Source organism: Geotrypetes seraphini, chromosome 16 (assembly GCF_902459505.1).
Source record: "Geotrypetes seraphini chromosome 16, aGeoSer1.1, whole genome shotgun sequence".
NCBI lineage: Eukaryota > Metazoa > Chordata > Amphibia > Gymnophiona > Dermophiidae > Geotrypetes > Geotrypetes seraphini.
Window position 1 is genome coordinate 45998672 of NC_047099.1, and position 22356 is coordinate 46021027.

At 45.7% G+C, this 22356-nt stretch overlaps 1 protein-coding gene across 6 annotated transcripts in view; it reads left to right on the top strand.

The window, feature by feature from the left end:
* Positions 1-22356, top strand: part of ZSWIM4 (zinc finger SWIM-type containing 4) — a 39584-nt gene that overhangs the window by 7257 nt on the left and 9971 nt on the right. For 3 of the 6 annotated variants that reach the window (XM_033924678.1, XM_033924679.1, XM_033924676.1), the window contains exons 2-7: positions 8623-8824; positions 17034-17390; positions 17674-17822; positions 17995-18145; positions 18335-18514; positions 18964-19278. In XM_033924678.1, coding sequence (XP_033780569.1) covers positions 8710-8824; positions 17034-17390; positions 17674-17822; positions 17995-18145; positions 18335-18514; positions 18964-19278 — 1267 coding nt within the window. In that variant the 5' untranslated portion in view covers positions 8623-8709. The remainder of the gene's footprint in view (positions 1-8622; positions 8825-17033; positions 17391-17673; positions 17823-17994; positions 18146-18334; positions 18515-18963; positions 19279-22356) is intronic. The other 3 variants (XM_033924677.1, XM_033924680.1, XM_033924681.1) reach the window with 1 other exon arrangement.

Here is a 22356-nt window from a genome sequence, read left to right on the forward strand (position 1 = left end):
AAACTCAGAGACACCCTGGAGACATTAAGACCCCCCCAACTCAGGGACACTCTAAACTCAGAGACACCCTGGAGACATTAAGACCCCCCCAATCTAAGGGACACTCTAAACTCAGAGACACCCTGGAGACATTAAGACCCCCCCCCCGATCTAAGGGACACTCTAAACTCAGAGACACCCTGGAGACATTAAGACCCCCCCCCCAACTCAGGGACACTCTAAACTCAGAGACACCCTGGAGACATTAAGACCCCCCCGATCTAAGGGACACTCTAAACTCAGAGACACCCTGGAGACATTAAGACCCCCCCGATCTAAGGGACACTCTAAACTCAGAGACACCCTGGAGACATTAAGACCCCCCCCAACTCAGGGACACTCTAAACTCAGAGACACCCTGGAGACATTAAGACCCCCCCAATCTAAGGGACACTCTAAACTCAGAGACACCCTGGAGACATTAAAACCCCCCCCCCAATCTAAGGGACACTCTAAACTCAGAGACACCCTGGAGACATTAAGACCCCCCCCCCCCCGATCTAAGGGACACTCTAAACTCAGAGACACCCTGGAGACATTAAGACCCCCCCCCAACTCAGGGACACTCTAAACTCAGAGACACCCTGGAGACATTAAGACCCCCCCGATCTAAGGGACACTCTAAACTCAGAGACACCCTGGAGACATTAAGACCCCCCCGATCTAAGGGACACTCTAAACTCAGAGACACCCTGGAGACATTAAGACCCCCCCCCAACTCAGGGACACTCTAAACTCAGAGACACCCTGGAGACATTAAGACCCCCCCCGATCTAAGGGACACTCTAAACTCAGAGACACCCTGGAGACATTAAGACCCCCTCCCCAACTCAGGGACACTCTAAACTCAGAGACACCCTGGAGACATTAAGACCCCCCCGATCTAAGGGACACTCTAAACTCAGAGACACCCTGGAGACATTAAGACCCCCCCAATCTAAGGGACACTCTAAACTCAGAGACACCCTGGAGACATTAAGACCCCCCCAATCTAAGGGACACTCTAAACTCAGAGACACCCTGGAGACATTAAGACCCCCCCAATCTAAGGGACACTCTAAATTCAGAGACACCCTGGAGACATTTAGACCCCCCCGATCTAAGGGACACTCTAAACTCAGAGATACCCTAAGACATTAAGACCCCCCCTAACTCAGGGACACTCTAAACTCAGACACCCTGGAGACATTAAGACCCCCCCAACTCAGGGACACTCTAAACTCAGAGACACCCTGGAGACATTAAGACCCCCCCCAACTCAGGGACACTCTAAACTCAGAGACACCCAGGAGACATTTAGACCCCCCCAATCTAAGGGACACTCTAAACTCAGAGACACCCTGGAGATATTAAGACCCCCCCCAACTCAGGGACACTCTAAACTCAGAGACACCCTGGAGACATTAAGACCCCCCCAACTCAGGGACACTCTAAACTCAGAGACACCCTGAAGACATTTAGACCCCCCCCCCCCCAATCTAAGGGACACTCTAAACTCAGAGACACCCTGGAGACATTAAGACCCCCCCACAACTCAGGGACACTCTAAACTCAGAGACACCCTGAAGACATTTAGACCCCCCCCAACTCAGGGACACTCTAAACTCAGAGACACCCTGAAGACATTTAGACCCCCCCCAATCTAAGGGACACTAAACTCAGAGACACCCTGGAGACATTAAGACCCCCCAATCTAAGGGACACCCTAAACTCAGAGACACCCTGAAGACATTTAGACCCCCCCCAACTCAGGGATACTCTAAACTCAGAGACATCCTGGAGACATTTAGACCCCCCCCCAACTCAGGGACACTCTAAACTCAGAGACACCCTGAAGACATTTAGACCCCCCCCAATCTAAGGGACACTCTAAACTCAGAGACACCCTGGAGACATTTAGACCCCCCCCCAACTCAGGGACACTCTAAACTCAGAGACATCCTGGAGACATTTAGACCCCCCCCAATCTAAGGGACACTCTAAACTCAGAGACACCCTGGAGACATTAAGACCCCCCCCCCAACTCAGGGACACTCTAAACTCAGAGACACCCTGAAGACATTTAGACCCCCCCCCCTAACTCAGGGACACTCTAAACTCAGAGACACCCTGAAGACATTTAGACCACCCCCCCCTAACTCAGGGACACTCTAAACTCAGAGACACCCTGAAGACATTTAGACCCCCCCCCCAACTCAGGGACCCTCTAAACTCAGAGACACCCTGAAGACATTTAGACCCCCCCCCAATCTAAGGGACACTCTAAACTCAGAGACACCCTGGAGACATTTAGACCCCCCCCCCAATCTAAGGGACACTCTAAACTCAGAGACACCCTCGAGACATTTAGACCCCCATCAATCTAAGGGACACTCTAAACTCAGAGACACCTTGGAGACATTTAGACCCCCCCCCAATCTAAGGGACACTCTAAACTCAGAGACACCCTGGAGACATTTAGACCCCCCCATCTAAGGGACACTCTAAACTCAGAGACACCCTGGAGACATTTAGACCCCCCCAACTCAGGGACACTCTAAACTCAGAGACACCCTGGAGACATTAACCCCCCCCCCAATCTAAGGGACACTCTAAACTCAGAGACACCCTGGAGACATTAAGACCCCCCCCAACTCAGGGACACTCTAAACTCAGAGACACCCTGGAGACATTAACCCCCCCCCAATCTAAGGGACACTCTAAACTCAGAGACACCCTGGAGACATTAAGACCCCCCCAACTCAGGGACACTCTAAACTCAGAGACACCCTGGAGACATTAAGACCCCCCCCAACTCAGGGACACTCTAAACTCAGAGACACCCTGGAGACATTAAGACCCCCCCCAACTCAGGGACACTCTAAACTCAGAGACACCCTGGAGACATTAAGACCCCCCCCCAACTCAGGGACACTCTAAACTCAGAGACACCCTGGACACATTAAGACCCCCCCCAACTCAGGGACACTCTAAACTCAGAGACACCCTGGAGACATTAAGACCCCCCCCCCCAACTCAGGGACACTCTAAACTCAGAGACACCCTGGAGACATTAAGACCCCCCCCAACTCAGGGACACTCTAAACTCAGAGACACCCTGGAGACATTAAGACCCCCCCCAACTCAGGGACACTCTAAACTCAGAGACACCCTGGACACATTAAGACCCCCCCCAACTCAGGGACACTCTAAACTCAGAGACACCCTGGAGACATTAAGACCCCCCCAATCTAAGGGACACTCTAAACTCAGAGACACCCTGGAGACATTAAGACCCCCCCCAACTCAGGGACACTCTAAACTCAGAGACAACCTGAAGACATTTAGACCCCCCCAATCTAAGGGACACTCTAAACTCAGAGACACCCTGGAGACATTAAGACCCCCCCCCAACTCAGGGACACTCTAAACTCAGAGACATCCTGAAGACATTTAGACCCCCCCAACTCAGGGACACTCTAAACTCAGAGACACCCTGGAGACATTTAGACCCCCCCCAATCTAAGGGACACTCTAAACTCAGAGACACCCTGGAGACATTAAGACCCCCCCCAACTCAGGGACACTCTAAACTCAGAGACACCCTGGAGACATTAAGACCCCCCCCAACTCAGGGACACTCTAAACTCAGAGACACCCTGGAGACATTAAGACCCCCCCAACTCAGGGACACTCTAAACTCAGAGACACCCTGGAGACATTAAGACCCCCCCCAACTCAGGGACACTCTAAACTCAGAGACACCCTGGAGACATTAAGACCCCCCCAATCTAAGGGACACTCTAAACTCAGAGACACCCTGGAGACATTAAGACCCCCCCCAACTCAGGGACACTCTAAACTCAGAGACAACCTGAAGACATTTAGACCCCCCCAATCTAAGGGACACTCTAAACTCAGAGACACCCTGGAGACATTAAGACCCCCCCCCCCCAACTCAGGAACACTCTAAACTCAGAGACATCCTGAAGACATTTAGACCCCCCCAACTCAGGGACACTCTAAACTCAGAGACACCCTGGAGACATTTAGACCCCCCCCCAATCTAAGGGACACTCTAAACTCAGAGACACCCTGGAGACATTAAGACCCCCCCCCCCAACTCAGGGACACTCTAAACTCAGAGACATCCTGGAGACATTAAGACCCCCCCAACTGAGGGACACTCTAAACTCAGAGACACCCTGAAGACATTTAGACCCCCCCCCCAACTCAGGGACACTCTAAACTCAGAGACATCCTGGAGACATTAAGACCCCCCCAACTGAGGGACACTTTAAACTCAGAGACACCCTGGAGACATTTAGACCCCCCCCCAATCTAAGGGACACTTTAAACTCAGAGACACCCTGGAGACATTTAGACCCCCACAATGTAAGGGACACTTTAAACTCAGAGACACCCTGGAGACATTTAGACCCCCCCCATTCTAAGGGACACTCTAAACTCAGAGACACCCTGGAGACATTTAGACCCCCCCAATCTAAGGGACACTCTAAACTCAGAGACATCCTGGAGACATTAAGACCCCCCCAATCTAAGGAACACTCTAAACTCTGAGACACCCTCGAGACATTAAGACCCCCCCAATCTAAGGGACACTCTAAACTCAGAGACACCCTGGAGACATTTAGACCCCCCCAATCTAAGGGACACTCTAAACTCTGAGACACCCTCGAGACATTAAGACCCCCCCTAATCTAAGGGACACTCTAAACTCAGAGACACCCTCGAGACATTAAGACCCCCCCCCAATCTCAGGGACACTCTAAACTCAGAGACACCCTCGAGACATTAAGAGCCCCCCAATCTAAGGGACACTCTAAATTCAGAGACACCCTCGAGTCATTAAGACCCCCCCAATGTAAGGGACACTCTAAACTCAGAGACACCCCAGACACCCTCAAGACATTAAGACCCCCCCAATCTAAGGAACACTCTAAACTCAGAGACACCCCAGAGGCCAACAACATGGACACACTATGACATCCCAACTCAGAAAGACAGCTTAGAGATACCCTCGAGACATTAAGACCCCAACAATCTAAAGGACTCTTTATTCTCAGAGACCCCCAGGAGACTGCCAACTTGGAGACACTGAGACATCCAACTCAGACACACAGAGACACTCTCGAGACATTAAAACCCCCCAATCTAAATTCAGAAATACCCCGGAGGCCCACAAAATGGACACACTGAGACATCCCAACTCAGAAAGACACCCCAGAGACACTCTCGAGAAATTAAGACCCCCCCAATCTGAGGGACACTCTATACTCAGACACTCCAGAGGCCATCAACATGGACACACTATGACATCCCAACTGAGAAAGACACCCCAGAGATACTCTCGAGACATTAAGATCCCCACAATCTAAGGGACTCTCTAATCTCAGAGACACCCTGAGACATCCCAATTCAGACAGACACTCAGAGACACCTCCCCATATCAGGAAGACTGGACCCCCCCCAATCTAAGAGACATTCCAAACTCAAGAGACATCCAGGAGACTACCAACTTGGAGACACTGAAACATCCCAACTGAGAAAGACACCCCAGAGACTCACCTTCCCATCTCAGGGAGACTGAACACCCCAGAGACACTAAGACCCCCCCCAAGAGACACTCTAAACTCAGAGACACACCAGAGACCGTCAACTTAGAGACACTGTGACATCCCAACTCAGAATGATACCCACAGAGACACCCAATCTCTGAAACACTGAGACGTCGCAACTGATAAACACTGACACCCCCCATCTCTGAGGTAGAGACCCCCAATTAAGAGATGCTCAGACCTCCCAACTCAGAAACACTGAGACACTCCAGACACCCCACACGCTCAGAGACATTGAGGCCCCTTAGAGAAGCAGCCATGATATTAAGGAACTTGACGAAGATGATTTAAATCTAGGAGTGAAGAAAAAAAAGCACAATTGAGCATAAATCACTGAGAGAAAAGATCACTAAGGAATATCAAAGGAGCTAAAATTTATATTGGAAACAAGCATTAACACCATGGAATAAGATAGAAGTCATTAATCATCTGGCAATGCCTGCAATCTCATACTGCTGTGGAGCTTTAGATTGGTCCCATGAAAATCCTGAAGAACAAGAAAACTCCTCCATGCCCACAAAGTCATGTATAAGAACCAGAATATGCCAAGGCTGTATATTTTCCAGCTGGAGGAAGAATGGGTTTCACCTGTTGAGCTACTCTCATAGGCCTCCAACTTGCTTAACAGCGCCATCAGATGTTGAAATAATGAAAGCAAATGTCCAGAATTCATCTCCATCATAAAACTTGGATAAGAGAAAGGAATTGGATCTTGTATACCATCTTTTTTGTAGTTCTACAACCATACTGAAAGTGGTTAACATACAGGTACTTCAAGCATTTTCCCTGTCTGTCTAATGTACTTGGCGCAATGGAGGATTAAGTGACTTGCCCAGTCGCAAGGAGCAGCACGGGGTTTGAACCCACAACCTCAGGGTGCTGAGGCTGTAGCTCTAACCACTACGCCACCCTCTCCTCCATGAATAGAAGGAATGAGAGAGCATCCAATAAGAAGACTGACATTCTGATGAAAGGCACAATAAGGTGGCAGGTCTCATCCATTGGCAACTTTGCAAACATTACAAAATGGCTGTACCAGAAAAGCCCAAAGAGGTTGTGATTTATCTGGGACAACCCCATTCTGGATGCAAGGAAACTGGATAGTGGAGAAACATAGGAACTGCATTGATAATAGAGGTGGCAGTGCCAAGTGATTTTCTGTGTTACCGTGTGGAGAGAGAGAAGATCCTGATTGAAAGGCACAATTGGATAGTTTGACAGTGTTACATCTTAGGGACTGCAGAGGGAAACACTTTTTTATTTTTTTCCCTCCAGAAAGACTTCATCCCACTCACCAAGCACCTCCACCTCACCCATGCACTGATACACAATACTTCTCCCACCTCCCTCTACTGAGGCACTTTAGATTTCCCTTCTAAGACACCTTTGTCCCCCATCAACACAAGACAAATCCCCTCGTAAAACCTCCCAGACAGACCCAAGACACCCCACTCCCCCACTGAAAACCTCTGCCTCACCCTTCACAGAGACACACTAGTTGCATTCATTATTTTGTATTCTGCCTTTCCCAATCAAGCTACCAAGTTGTTTACGCCAAGCTAAAACAATTACAATACAGACTCAATAATCTTGTGGTCTATAGAAAACAGTTCAATCAATATAAAATAGAAATAACTACGCCTTAGCACTGCTTCCAAAGAGCATTTTTATGATTATTTTTTAAAATCTAAGGGTCTTGTGGTCCACAAAGAAAGAAGGAGCAACAGAAGACCTGCAGCTAAACCTGTGGCAAGGAGCATAATTGTCAACCAGGAATAAAGTAGGAAAAGCGAGATGATGGATGCACAGAAACCTGCTGGTTAGACATCAAAGATAAGACCTCTCCTGAAATGCCTCCCCCTAAAAACACTTCTAAGATACCTTTAGACTGACTCTGTGAGAAGCCTAATTGCTCCCACCCAGTGTCATGTCTTGCCCTAAAGATTTCTATAAGAAGAAAGGCAATAGAGCAAATTCAGAAGTAACATAAGCCAAAAATACAACAGTCGCTATTTCAGGAGGATCCGACATTAGAGGAGTGTATTGGCCAATATTGAAAGCCCTGGCGGTTGGTTGTCCTTTCACAACATATCGGCATGTGTCTGAATTCAAAAGGGCCTGGGATAGGCACGTGGGATCTCTTGGAGAGAGAAAGAGATCATGGTTACTGCGGATGGGCAGACTAGATGGGCCATTTGGCCTTTATCTGCCATCAGGTTTCTGTTTGTCATACATATTGGCACTTTCAGGAATGCTGCTCAATGCAGTTTACACAAAAACACAGGAGCTAAAGGGGCAGATGGAGAGGGAGGTCTTGGTGTAGAGGTGGATGGGTTCACATAGGGACTGATGAGCAATGCTATAACCTGGATGTGAGTCCCTGCAACATGTTTTTATGGTTAAATTGTCTAAAAATTGCTCCCATTTATCACTGAGTGCACTTAGCTTTAACTCTATTTAGAGGTGGCAGCCTGGAGAAATGTATACTGTAGATTTCTTTTAAATCTGTACCTGTTTTCCATGAAGAGAAAGCATTTGTACAATCATATACCACAGGAAGCTAGAAAGTCAAATGTGATGAAAAGTGCCAGACTTGGCTTCATCACTGCCACTTCAGGACCATTTCTGTACTGTGATAACTCATCGTGAAATGTGCCTTTCGGTTCATTAACTGAGGAAGAACTGGTCCTGCGCTGTGGCAGGGTCAGTTCACTCTGCAATGAGATAAGTTTATATTTAATGCTTGCTACTATGGAGAGGTTCTCCGAGTGCACAGAACAGGAGGTAAAATCAGACTGGACCCCAGCAGTGAAGCATGAGCTGTCTCTTCACAGACCAGGCACATAGGGAGGGGGTGTTTGTTAGTACTTAACCCCTGGCCCCCGTCAGGGTGAAGCCGAGTTTATTTGTAATACAGAAGATTGAATGTATCGCATTTCCTCTCTCCCCCCCCTCCTACTTGTAGGTAGAAGAACGCTTTTCTCGTGTCCCTGAGCCGGTGCAGAAGCAGATCGTGTTCTGGTCGTTCCCTCGGAGCGAGCGTGAGATATGTATGTACTCCTCTCTGGGGTACCAGGCCCCTGAGGGAGAGCGAGACTCCCGTGTGCCTTTCAACAGAGGGCTGCAGCTGCTGCAGGTGGGAGCAGTCGACAAAGTGCTACAAGTGGGTGAGTAGTGAAGGTTTATTAGTCCCCCAAGTTTGATTGAAGAGGAGAAACACTGGGAGATCAGACAGTTCTTCTCCCCCTGACATTAGGAACAGCCACAGAACACTTATTTCCTGATTGCTTCCTATCAGATGGATAATAGCTAGTTGGAGGGACATGGCTAGCAGGGCTTGGAGTGGGGGCTCTGGCGAGTGAGGCTGGGATGTCCACGGCTAAAGTCCAGATCAACCAAAACAGTCTTTATTGATCACAGCAAATGTAGGTGCCAAAGCAATTGATGAGCGAATGCAGGCTCGACACTGACAGCCTTTGTCAGGAATCTGTTTTGCAATAAAACATCAACCGCTGAAAATGTTGAACAAAGAAAAACAGCTGAAGATAAAAGTACACCCTTTGGATCACCAGTGGGGCTTGGGATGGTAATTATTTAGCCAAGGACAGGGAACAGAGCTGGGCTTTGAGCAGGCAGGACAGGACGGCTGTTTCTGAATCCCTGCCTTATGAGGCAGTGTGCCGGAAGTCAGGGTGTTAGCAGATAAGGTATTTTTATCTTTGTAATGCTGGGTGGTTTCTGAGTCACTGGTAAGATTGGTTCTGATTGCTTGGAATGCGCTTTTTGGACTTGCCTGGGCAGATTCTTGCCTTTCTGCCGTGTTTCGTACTAACAAAGTGACAGGTGGCTCCACTCCTCCCATCCATAAAGCGGGAAGAGAGATGTTGGTCCCTGCGTGCTAGCTTCGGGCTTCTTTCTGAGCGCCTCCCTCAGACTCTGTTCTGTTTCTTTTTTGCAAATCAGTAGAAGTACAAAGTGCAGAGTCTAAAGAAGGCACAATTGTTTGGCAAAGTGATGTCTACAGTTTGGGTTTTGATGGTGGTTAATAAGAACATAAGAGTTGCCGCTGCTGGGTCAGACCAGTGGTCCATCGCGCCCACGGCGGCCCCTAGGTCAAAGACCAGCGCCCTAACTGAGACTAGCCCTACCAGCGAACGTTCCGGTTCAGCAGGAACTTGTCTAACTTTGTCTTGAATCCCTGGAGGGTGTTTTCCCCTATGAAGCACTTTTTTTTAATGAACATGCATTGTTGAATTCTAGGTTGGATTAGGGGAACATCATTGACTTGAGACAGGGCTGCAGTTCTTAAAGAATACTGCAAGAACATAAATTAGCATACCACAGTTGGTCACGAGTGTTATATCGATGGACTCAAGAGCATTTGGGGGGGGGTTGGCACCACTGTTCTAGAATGAGATGTTCAGAAAGTTAAGATTTTGGTTTTTAAGCGGGATCTATATGGATATTGTGCCTTAGGGATTCTGCAAATGTAACATATAATTGTAATTGCTTTATGGTACGAGTGTTGCCAAGCTCTTCTTCTTTCCCATTGTAACTCCTTTCTTTTGTAACTCCTGTAAACCGTGTCGAGCTCTACTTCTGTGGAGATGATGCGGTATACAAACTTAAGGTTTAGTTTAGTTTAGTTTAGTTGTCTTTGGCCCAGGTTAGGCTTTCCTTTAATTATGATTGTTTTGTACTAAATAGGAAAAGCGCTATATTAAGCTTCATCAATAATTAAGACATATTATTTAAAAGGATGTCTCGCGCCTGACAAAACAGTGGCATCCCAGGGACATGACGGCCTTTTTCATAGATGAAAAGCCTCCTACAACTCCTCATTTAACAAGTTTTACTTCATTGGGGTGTTTTTGTTTTTTTTTACTATGTTAAATGTTGAAAAAGCATTTTAGAGCTAATGTTATTAGCACTTAAAAGCAAAATGAAAACAGAAAACACTCACCTTGAAACGCAACAGGGGCTGATGTTTCATCTCACAGCTTCTTCAGGAGCAAAACCAACTGGGCTGTTTCTGTAAAATACATGCATTGTGTTTTAATATCAAACAAATGCACTCATATACTCCTATACCTATGTACTCGTATAATGACAGAAACCACATTGTCAGCCCACTTGCAAAGAGAATAACAGGACGTCGTCATATGTGTTACCTTAAATAAACAAACCCAACAATCTTCATTAACTTATAAGCTATTTCAGGTGAAAAATTACAAAAATGCTGCCCATTCTCTACTTAATGTTGCAAACTTTTCACACTGTTCTCCCCCGCTAAGCTTCTTTCTCTGTATATCAGATCTGTGTTCGTTCATGTGGATATTACATGCTCTAAAGTAATAATGTTCAACCGAGGACATAAATCACTAAATCAGATTTACAGCTCGTAAAATAATGCCATGCATATATGTCTGTTGTAAAGTCATCTCATACATTTTTGAGAGAATCACATATATAATACCCAGTGATTTTATCAGTCTGTCAAGAAAATGCTTCCCTAAGCTCAGTACTGTATGTGCAAACAGGCCTTCCACTGCTTTCTCAATGTTGCATCCACAGGTCTGTATCTTCTCTATGGCAATTGTACTTTTCTTGTTATATTTTTCTGTTTAATGGGCTTTTTTTTTTTCCAAACACCATCTGAATAACTTCTTTCCTTCAGCTTGCTGGTTGTTTGAAATCTCTCTTAAAAATTTCAAATATGCTAGGATTCAAAGTCCGCTTTTAGGCTTTTCCCATCACTTTCTCTACCTGTTTGGCCACTTTAAGGATGGCGGGGTGTAATCACCCTTTTACTGTACCATTCCATTGGTTGGTTTTTTTTTTTTTAATTATTTATCACTATTTACGGTACTTACTATACTGCCATTTCTTTGGCCAAAGGAGTTTACAATCTTAAAAACAAACAACTCCATAAATTCATAAGCTCCATAAAATTAGATTCAAGTAAAATAGAGAACAATCATACAGAGTCTAGAAGATTGTACTATATATCTCCTACAGGACTCCGCTGGGACATCTCAAATCATATCGTATCACTGCTATTAATTATTTCTATAGCGCTAACAGATGCACACAGCAAAAGATTGTTTTTTTTTTTTAAAAAATAGGTCTTCAACGTTCTTTTGAAAGCTGAGAAAACTATGATGTTCCGAACATGTGGAAGGAGATCATTCCATAACTTAGGGGCAATAAAGTAAAAGGCAGAATGTCTAGTAGACTCATAATGAGCTTTTGCATCTAAAGAACACAGTGATCTTGAGGGTGGATCTGAAAAGTACGATGTCTCGAGAACCCTTATGAGCCAAACAGTGGCGTACCTAGCATATGTGACACACGGGGCCCATCATTTTTTTGACACCCCTCTCATCTATATGAAAAATATGATTTTTAGTAACAATCCACATATCGCACAACAACAGTGTACCTAGGAAAAGGCAGCATCTTAAACACTGCAGTGAGCACTAGAACACCAACACATACATTGTAAAACTAAACAAGCCAGATCCCGCACAGTCAATTGGTCCTGTACAGTCGATGCTATCAGAAAGCCATGTTCCTTTCATACACACAGACAGATACACCCTCGCCCAATATGGAATAATCACAAACTAAAAATAGAAATATGTAGACAAAAGTTAAACTGAACTGCCAAGAAACCAGACTTTGCATACAATGGAACACCACAGCGTCACAAAAACAGTAATACATGTCCTCTAATACTGTGCAAAATATAAAGACAGTAGATGTAAATTTGAAAAAACTGATACATAACAATCACTACTTTACAAATTAACAAATAAAAATAAAACAAATAATGAGAAATAAGAAAATACCATTTTATTGGACTAATCCCCGTAAGCTCGGTCCCCATCCCCGCAAACCACCTGATTCCATCAACACAAGCCTTGAATTGTTTTATATTGAACTTATTATATTAAAGTATAAAGAGAAACAATATTCTGTACAATTGTCAATTTATAAATCAGCGTCTTCTCCCCACTGTATCTTCCCCATTTCCCTTCAGCGTCCTCAGCCCACTCTCTTTCCACTTTCCTTCAGCGCACGCACATAAAAACAAGCAAGTAATTTTATATCATTTTCATTCTATTCATTCATAGAAATTAAAGTCTAAATAATGCCAGTCACATAACAAAACATGATTTTACAAAAATAATTCCCTGCACAGTCAAGCCTGCAAGGATTACTAGATGTCTTTCAGCAGCTCCCCTCCCTCCCTCCCCCTTACCTTTGTGGCCAAGTCAAAATGATCTACCAACAATAAAATTTTAAAAACACAAAGCACGCTGTACGCAGAGAAAATGTTAATTATCATTTATATTCCGCGGGTTTTCAAAGAGGTCAAGGCAGATGACTTTATGCAATGTCACCTAAATAACAACTATACAAAAATAGACAAATATATCCCCTCCCTTTTTACTAAACTGTGATAGCGGTTTTTAGCGCAGGGAGCTGCACTGAATGCCCCACACTGCTCTTGATAATCATAGGCTCCCTGCGCTAAAAACCGCTATTGCGGTTTAGTAAAAGGAGGCCATAGTGCAAAATATAGACAGCATATATAAATTCTCAAAATGGACACATTTTGATCACTAAATTGAAAATAAAATCATTTTTCCTACCTTTGGTAATTTCATCAGTCTCTGGTTGCACTTTATTCTTCTGACTGTGCATCCAATATTTCTTCCCTTCTTTCAGCCTCCTGTACGCTTCCTCTCCTCCAGACCTTATTCCCTCCCCAAACTTCTTCTTTCTTTCACCCTGCCCCTTTCTTTCTTTCTCTCTCCATGCCACCTTTCTTTCTCTCTCTATGTCCCCTTTCTTTCTCTGTCTGTCTCTCTCTCTTTCTCCATGCCCCATTTCTTTCTTTCACCCTGCCCCCTTCTTTCTTTCTCTCTCCATGTCCCCTTTCTTTCTCTATGTCTTTCTCTCTCTCTCTCTCTCTCCATGCCCCATTTCTTTCTTTCACCCTGCCCCCTTCTTTCTTTCTCTCTCCATGTCCCCTTTCTTTCTCTCTCTCTCTCCATGCCCCATTTCTTTCTTTCATCCTGCCTTCTTTCTTTCTCTCTCCATGCCCCCTTTCTTTCTCTATGTCTGTCTCTCTCTGTGCCCCATTTCTTTCTTTCACCCTGCTCCCTTCTTTCTTTCTCTCTCTCTCCATGCCCCCTTTCTTTCTCTGTCTGTCTGTCTCTGTGCCCCATTTCTTTCTTTCTTTCACCCAGCTCCCTTCTTTCTTTCTCTCTCCATGCCCCCTTTCTTTCTCTATGTCTGTCTCCAATCCCCAGGAGTGATTCCTGGGGATTGGAGGAGAGCGGATGTGGTCCCTATTCATAAAAGTGGTCACAGGGATGAAGCAGGAAACAGGCTGGTGAGCCTCACTTCAGTTATTGGAAAAATAATGGAAGTGTTGCTGAAAGAAAAGATAGTTAATTTCCTTGAATCTAATGGGTTACAGGATCCAAGGCAATATGGCATTACAAAAGGTAAATCGTGCTAAACGAACCTGATTGAATTTTTTGATTGGGTGACCAGAGAGCTGGATCGAGGACATATGCTAGATGTAATTTACTTGGATTTCAGCAAAGCCTTTGATACAGTTCCTCATAGAAGGCTGTTGAACAAACTTGAAGAGCTGAAGTTAGGACCCAAAGTGGTGAACTGGGTCAGAAATTGGCTGTCGGACAGACGCCAGAGGGTGGTGGTTAATGGAAGTCGCTCGAAGGAAGGAAAGGTGAGTAGTGGAGTCCCTCAGGGTTCGGTGCTGGGGCCAATCCTATTCAATATGTTTGTGAGTGACATTGCTGAAGGGTTAGAAGGAAAAGTGTGCCTTTTTGCAGATGATACCAAGATTTGTAACAGAGTAGACACCGAAGAGGGAGTGGAAAATATGAAAAAGGATCTGCAAAAGTTAGAGGATTGGTCTAATGCCTGGCAACTAAAATTCAATGCAAAGAAATGCAGAGTAATGCATTTGGGGATTAATAATAGGAAGGAACTGTATATGCTGGGAGGAGAGAAGCTGATATGCACGGATGGGGAGAGGGACCTTGGGGTGATAGTGTCCGAAGATCTAAAGGCGAAAAAACAGTGTGACAAGGCAGTGGCTGCTGCCAGAAGGATGCTGGGCTGTATAAAGAGAGGCGTAGTCTGTAGAAGGAAGAAGGTGTTGATACCCCTGTACAGGTCATTGGTAAGGCCCCTCTTGGAGTATTGTGTTCAGTTTTGGAGACCGTATCTGGCGAAGGACGTAAGAAGACTTGAGGCGGTCCAGAGGAGGGCAACGAAAATGATAGGAGGCTTGTGCCAGAAGACGTATGAGGAGAGACTGGAAGCCCTGAATATGTATACTCTAGAGCAGGGCTGCCCAAGTCCGGTCCTCAAGATCTACTGTCAGGCCAGGTTTTCAGGATATCCACAATGAATATGCATGAGAGAGATTTGCTTGCACTGCCTTCTTGGTATTCAAATCTCTCTCATGCATATTCATAGTGGATATCCTGAAAACCTGGCCTGCCAGTAGATCTCGAGGACCGGACTTGGGCAGCCCTGCCCTAGAGGAAAGGAGAGACAGGGGAGATATGATTCAGACATTCAAATACTTGAAGGGTATTAGCGTAGAACAAAATCTTTTCCAGAGAAAGGAAACTTGTAAAACCAGAGGACATAATTTGAGGTTGAGGGGTGGTAGATTCAGGGGCAATGTTAGGAAATTCTACTTTATGGAGAGGGTGGTGGATGCCTGGAATGCGCTCCCGAGAGAGGTGGTGGAGAGGAAAACGGTGACTGAGTTCAAAGAAGCGTGGGATGAACACAAAGGATTTAGAATCAGAAAATAATATTAAATATTTGAACTAAGGCCAGTACTGGGCAGACTTGCACGGTCTGTGTCTGTATATGGCCGTTTGGTGGAGGATGGGCTGGGGAGGGCTTCAATGGCTGGGAGGGTATAGATGGGCTGGAGTAAGTCTTAACAGAGATTTTGGCAGTTGGAACCCAAACACAGTACACGGTAAAGCTTTGGATTCTTGCCCAGAAATAGCTAAGAAGAAAAAATTTAAAAATTTAAATTGAATCAGGTTGGGCAGACTGGATGGACCATTCGGGTCTTTATCTGCCGTCATCTACTATGTATGTTACTATGTCTCTCTCTTTCTCTCTCTCTCTCCGTGTCCCATTTCTTTCTTTCACCCTGCCCCCTTCTTTCTTTCTCTCTCCATGCCTCCTTTCTTTCTCTATGTCTTTCTCTCTCTCTGTGCCCCATTTCTTTCTTTCTCTCTCCATGCCCCCTTTCTTTCTCTATGTCTTTGTCTGTCTTTCTCTCTCTCTCTCTCTGTGCCCCATTTTTTCTTTTTCTTTGTTTCACCCTGCCCCCTTTCTTTCTGGCTCCCTGTCCCCCCTTTCTTTCTTTCTTTCTCCCTCCCCTCCCCCATGCCACCACCATTGGGAATAGGCTGCCATTGCTGCCATCGGGAACAGGCCGGCGCCGAGATCGCCCTGCTTCTCTACCCCGCGGGGTCTCTCTCATATCTCCCCTCTCCCTCCTTTCTTCCAAAGTATACATATTGAGATCCTTGTCCCCAAATGTTTTATATCGAAGACTATAGTAGCCGCCCTCTGGCCCAACTCTGTCCTATTTATTTCTTTTTGAAGGTGCAATCTCCACTTACAATACTGTGTCCAGTCCCAAATGTGCTTTGTTTCAGATGTATAGTCTAATTTCTGTTTGACTTACTATTAATCATTTCTCTAGCACTGAAAAGCTGTACAGTCGACACACAATAGACTCTTACAGTCTAATTGGATAGACAGAGGACATATAGGGGTTGGGGAGAGAATGATAGGATGGTGAGTGGGAGTTAGGAGTTGAAGGCAGCATCAGAAAAGTAGGCTTTTAGCTTGGATTTGAATACTTAGGAAAATGTATGAGCTCCTGTTTTGTATTTTCTGCAGAATATGCTTGTAAGGCCTTTGATTTACAGTAAGTCTTTAGCAGGATTGGGTTGCACAGATGCCTTGGTGCTTTCATGTGTTACCTGGGCAGAAGGCCTCCCTGGTGATGGATTTTGGAACACTGCACACGCTGCTTGAAGTTTGGAAGTATTGGGTGTCTGTGCAGGTCCTCTTCCTGGGGCTTTTAATTACTTGGAAATCCAAGCAACATACTATCACCTTCCCCAGTACAGATAGATATGAAACTGCCCCAAAGTGACTAGTTCCAGTCCGGAGGCTGAGTTGGACTGTCACTGACATAGGGTGGAGTGCATTCCTCTCTTATGATGCTTCACTACAGAGGAGTTTCACATTGATTTCTCTCCCTGTGCCTTGCCATTTCTTCTCCAGGATTTCACCTGAGTGGGACTGTCACAGAGCCGCCAGGTCCCGGTGAGCAGGAGAAGAGTTACCAGGTGTCGATCAGCTTTGATCGCTGTAAGATCACCTCAGTCAGCTGTGCTTGTGACAACAGAGACCTCTTCTACTGCGGACACGTGGTGGCACTCTCACTGCACCGTATTCGCAATCCTCGACTGGTGGAGCTGCGGCTTCCCATTTCAGAGACTCTCTCACAGATGAACCGTGACCAGTTGCAGAAGTTTGTCCAGTACCTGATAAGTGCCCATCACACAGAAGTGCTACCAACGGCCCAGCGACTAGCTGACCAGATTCTTATGCTGGGCTCCGAGATCAACAGAGTGCATGGTGAGTTACCACTCCAGTCCCAATCTAGTCACATTGGAGTCTCTGGAGACTTGAGGTGGTTCACCTTGCTGATTCAATCCCCTGCTGCCTTTTTCCCTCGGTTTCTTTCTTAATCATTTCCAGGGCTCCAGTCACTGTACTGCCTGGGCCTAGCCATGTGGCCTGAGCTGCTCCCAGGGAGAGGTGGAGAAGGCTCAATTTCTTCCCACTAGCACCTTCTCAGTGAGTGATTTGGAGGCTTTGATTGCTGTAATAAGCGACTGGGCTGTGTCTCCTGCTTCAGGTGCTCCTGACCCTACAGCAGGCGCTGGCATTGAGGATGACAACTGCTGGCATCTGGATGGAGAACAGATCCAGGAGCAAGTGAAACAGCTCCTCTCCAACGGAGGCTACTATGGAGCCAGTAAACAACTACAGTCTATGTTTAACAAGGTAATGGCCTGGCTCGGCTTGGGTGGGACCTGAATAACAGGGCAATGCTTGACATAACCTGATCAAGGCCCCCCCTCCCTTTTTGCTTACTGTGTTCACTCTCCATACTAGTCGCATGATGGTGCACTTTTAATCCTGCCCAGCCCTCATGTATCTGCTTGTCCAACTACAGGTGCGTGAGATGCTACGTATGAGAGATTCAAATGGTGCCCGGATGCTGATTCTCATGACAGAGCAGTTCCTGGAGGACCCGCGACTTGCACTCTGGAGACAGCAGGGAGCAGGAATGACGGACAAGTGTCGCCAGTTGTGGGATGAGCTGGGTAGGTATATCTTTGGGCTCTGGAGGCTGCAGGTTGGTCAAGGGGTTGGGCTCTAAGCTGGCGACATCTAGCTTGTGACTTGTTTAGGTTGTGAAGTGGTGGAACTTGATTGGCTCTGGGTTGTGTTGATGTAGCATTTGTTTATTTGTTGTTGTTTGGTTTTTTTTTGTTCTGTTGCTGCCCTGCCAGGTGCCCTCTGGGTTTGTGTTGTGTTGAACCCACATTGTAAACCAGAGGAGCGGAATACCTGGTTGGAATTGCTGAGGAAGTGGAACAATATGGACGTCTGTCCCCTAGAGGAGGGTAACTATTCCTTCGATACTCCAGGAGCCACGCCAGGGCCACAGCCTCCCTCCAGCCAGAGTCAAGGTGGGTGAACTCTACTTCTGTAGAGAGGAAGCTTCAGTCTAATAGTTCCCAGAAGGTTACTGCAGGGAAAAGATAGTCTCTTTACCATTCTCTGACCATCCCATAGATTTTACATTGACTTTGGTTCCTCTCCAGTGTTTCTCCCTGTCAGGTTTTCCCCAATGAATATGCATCAACTTGATTCTTTCATGCATATTCATTGTGGAGATCCTGATTGGCAAGGGGGTACTCCAGGACTGAGTTGAGAAAAGCTGCAAAAAGTGACTGAAGTGGATCCATCTATGAGTGTGCCACGTAGAGCTCAGTCTGACAGGCAAAACACAGGGCTTTTGTTGAGAGAAGACCAGTTTGAAAAATGATCCGGGATGCAGTCTGTCTGCCCTGGGGGCTCTTCTTCCCTCTTTCCTGGGTGCAGTGCATGACTTGAAGTCTGGGTTTTGTTTTGATAGCTGCCTTCCGACGAACAGTCTTTGGACGTGCCATAAAGGCAGGAGAGCTGCACTGGGGAGACCCGCACCTGCAGAAGATACTTAGCAGTGACTTCTACAGTGGCAGCAAGAGGGACGTTGGTGACAAGCTCTTCTTTGACCTTCAGGGCCGCCCACTCTGGCTTGGGGACAGCTTCCCCACTGCCTGTGCCCGGGTAGATGCGCTGCGTTCTCATGGCTATCCCCGAGAGGCGCTGAGGCTGGCTGTGGCAGTGGTGAACACCATGAGGGTACAGTATGTTCACCAGCTGGAAGCCTATAAGCAGCAGAAAAAAGGTGAGTGGTAGTTTGGTAGGTGAGAGTTTGAAGGGCAAAGCATTGCGAGGGGATGGCAGGGGGCACGGGGTAGCCTGAGAAGGGAGTAAGAAGCCAGGAAAGTGAGACCAGTGGTGACTGTCAGCTGTATCAAGCCAGGCCACTGCCTGGAACTTTAGTGACCTACAGCAGATCCACTTTATACAGATTTGCTGTGGCTCAAGGTTCTGGAAGCAGGAGAAAAGTACCCACCTAAAGGAAGTCTTAGGCTTTTCAGAACCAGAGGGCTGCCCTGTCCTCATGAGAATATGTTGATATCTAGCCCGTGGAATTACTGTGTAGGAATGGGGCAGGTGCTGGAGCTAATCCAGTAAGGAATGGGGGGGGGGGGAAAGTCTGGCATTCTCTTCCATCTCATACGCATGCTGCAAGTTCCACTTAAATGCAAAACATGGTGGTTCCAAATGGATTTTTCTACCTCCTAGACCTTCAATGCAAGGCTGGGTGTCAATAGCGGTCCCCAGAGACCTCTTTGGCGGTCCTCGTGTGTTTTGGGGTTTTGTTTTTGTTTTTCTGCATCTCTACCCCGACTCAGAACAGAAAGGGAAAACTAGATGGGTGAGGAGTACATGCTTGAAAGACAACGTTACAGTTTCAGTTAGTTTATTTGATATACTGCATTTCTTCTTTTTTTTTTTCCAAATTCTTTATTCATTTTTCATCTTACATCAAGTACACAATATTACATCAGTTAAAACTTGTATACTTCACTTGAATTTCCTTCTAATATCATCATAAATACACCCATCCTTCCCACAAATATTTTAATCAAAAATATCATATAAATATTATATTCTTATCTATTGCTTAAACCTTTAATAGAATTTTATACCCTCCCCCCCCCATGTATAAAAGTACTTTCAGTGGAAAATGGTGTCTCATCATTGCAATAGTTTGTCAATGGTCCCCAAATCTTTTTAAAATTATTATCATTTTTGTAAGGCAATTGTTTTGTAAGGCAATTTAGTCCCTTTTTGTAAGGCAATTGTTCTTTCCATTTTGTAAATGTGGCATAACGAATTCCACCAGAAGGTATAGTTAAGTCTACTGTAAGTTTTCCAATTACTGGTGATATGTTGTATGGCAACTCCTGTCATAATTTGATATACTGTATTTCTTAACAATTGATGTCAAATCAAAGCGGTTAACAAAGCAGTAGACAAAGAATGCCTTTAGAAATGCTCACAACTTTTTTGAGGGTACACACCAATGAAGCTTGAAGGTGGACTGTGGAGATTGACGTCGTTGACATACACTGGTCAGCAGTGTCGTGGCTCTCCTTCAGCTCGTTAGAACATAGTATAACATTGTAATTATAAACCGCATAACCGTAAGTTCAACGCGGTTAACAAAATATTAATAATAAAATAACATAGAAATCATTTAGTTTAATTTGCCAGATACTTTGAAAAAAAGATAAGTTTTCAATTGCGTTCTAAAGTATTTATAAGAACAAGTACTACGCAACAATGGTCGAAATTCCCTATCATAGAAAGCAGCCTGGAATGCTAATATATTTTCCAAAGATTTCTTACTCTTACATCCTTGAACCGATGGAAAAATAAACAAAGTATGTGATCCTCTTCTATGAGGAATCTATAGATTGGAGCAATGCCATACACAACTTTGTAACAAAGAACATAAGAAATGCCTCCACTGGGTCAGACCCGAGATCCATCGTACCCAGTAGTCCGCTCATGCGGCGGCCCAACAGGTCCAGGACCTGCGCAGTAGCCCCCTATCTATACCCCTCTATCCCTTTTTCCAGCAGGAAATTGTCCAATCCTTTCTTGAACTCCAGTACCGTACTCTGTCCTATTACGTCCTCTGGAAGTGCATTCCAGGTGTCCACCACAAGCTGGGTAAAGAAAAACTTCCTAGCATTTGTTTTGAATCTGTCCCCTTCCAATTTTTCCGAATGCCCTCTTGTTGTTATATGTTTTGAAAGTTTGAAGAATCTATCCCTCTCTACTTTCTCTATGCCCTTCATGATCTTGTAGGTCTCTATCATGTCTCCTCTGAGTCTCCGCTTTTCCAGGGAGAAGAGCCACAGTCTCTCCAATCTTTCAGTGTATGAAAGGTTTTCCATGCCCTTAATCATTTGTGTCGCTCTCCTCTGGACCCTCTCAAGTATTGCCATATCCTTCTTAAGGTACGGTGACCAATACTGAAACACAGTACTCCAGGTGCGGACGCACCATTGCCCGATACAACGGCAGGATGACTTCTTTTGTTCTGGTCGTAATACCCTTCTTAATAATACCCAACATTCTGTTTGCCTTCTTCGCGGCTGCTGCGCATTGTGCCGTTAACTTCATTGTTGTGTCCACCAGTACACCCAAATCTCTTTCAAGGTTACTTCCCTCTAATACTAATTCCCCCCATTTGGTAGCTGAACATCGGGTTCTTTCTCCCTATATGCATGACCTTGCATTTCCCTACATTGAAGTTCATCTGCCATTTATTCACCCACTCCTCCAGTTTGTTTAGGTCCCTTTGTAGGTCCTCACACTCTTCCGTAGTTCTAACCCTTCTACAGAGTTTAGTATCATCTGCAAATTTTATAACTTCACATTCGTCCCCATTTCCAGGTCATTAATAAATACATTGAACAGCAGCGGTCCGAGTACAGACCCCTGCGGAACTCCGCTCGTGACCCAAAGTTAATGAAGACCACTGTCCTAGACAGTCATGGGGATGTGTCTTTCCTGTCCTTCAACCCTTTGCTTTACTCTCACTCCTCTTGCCTGTCTCGTTTTACCTATGACCTTTTTGCCCATTTTTAGATATTTTGTAGTAAACCACCTTGCTATGCCTTTCCCTTTAAAGGCAGTATACCAAAAATGTGCAAATAAATAAACAAGTTCTGGGAGCCTGGTGGAGGGATGGGATGGCAGGTGGTCAGCAAAGGCTCCCCCACTGTCCCCTGAGTAAAACTAAAGGGCACTGGGGAGGGGGTGAAGAAGAAGGTACCCAAGGTTGAGGAGGAGGTTGGGAAGAGGCAGCTGGTGGGATAGGGATGTTTTGTCAGCGGTTACT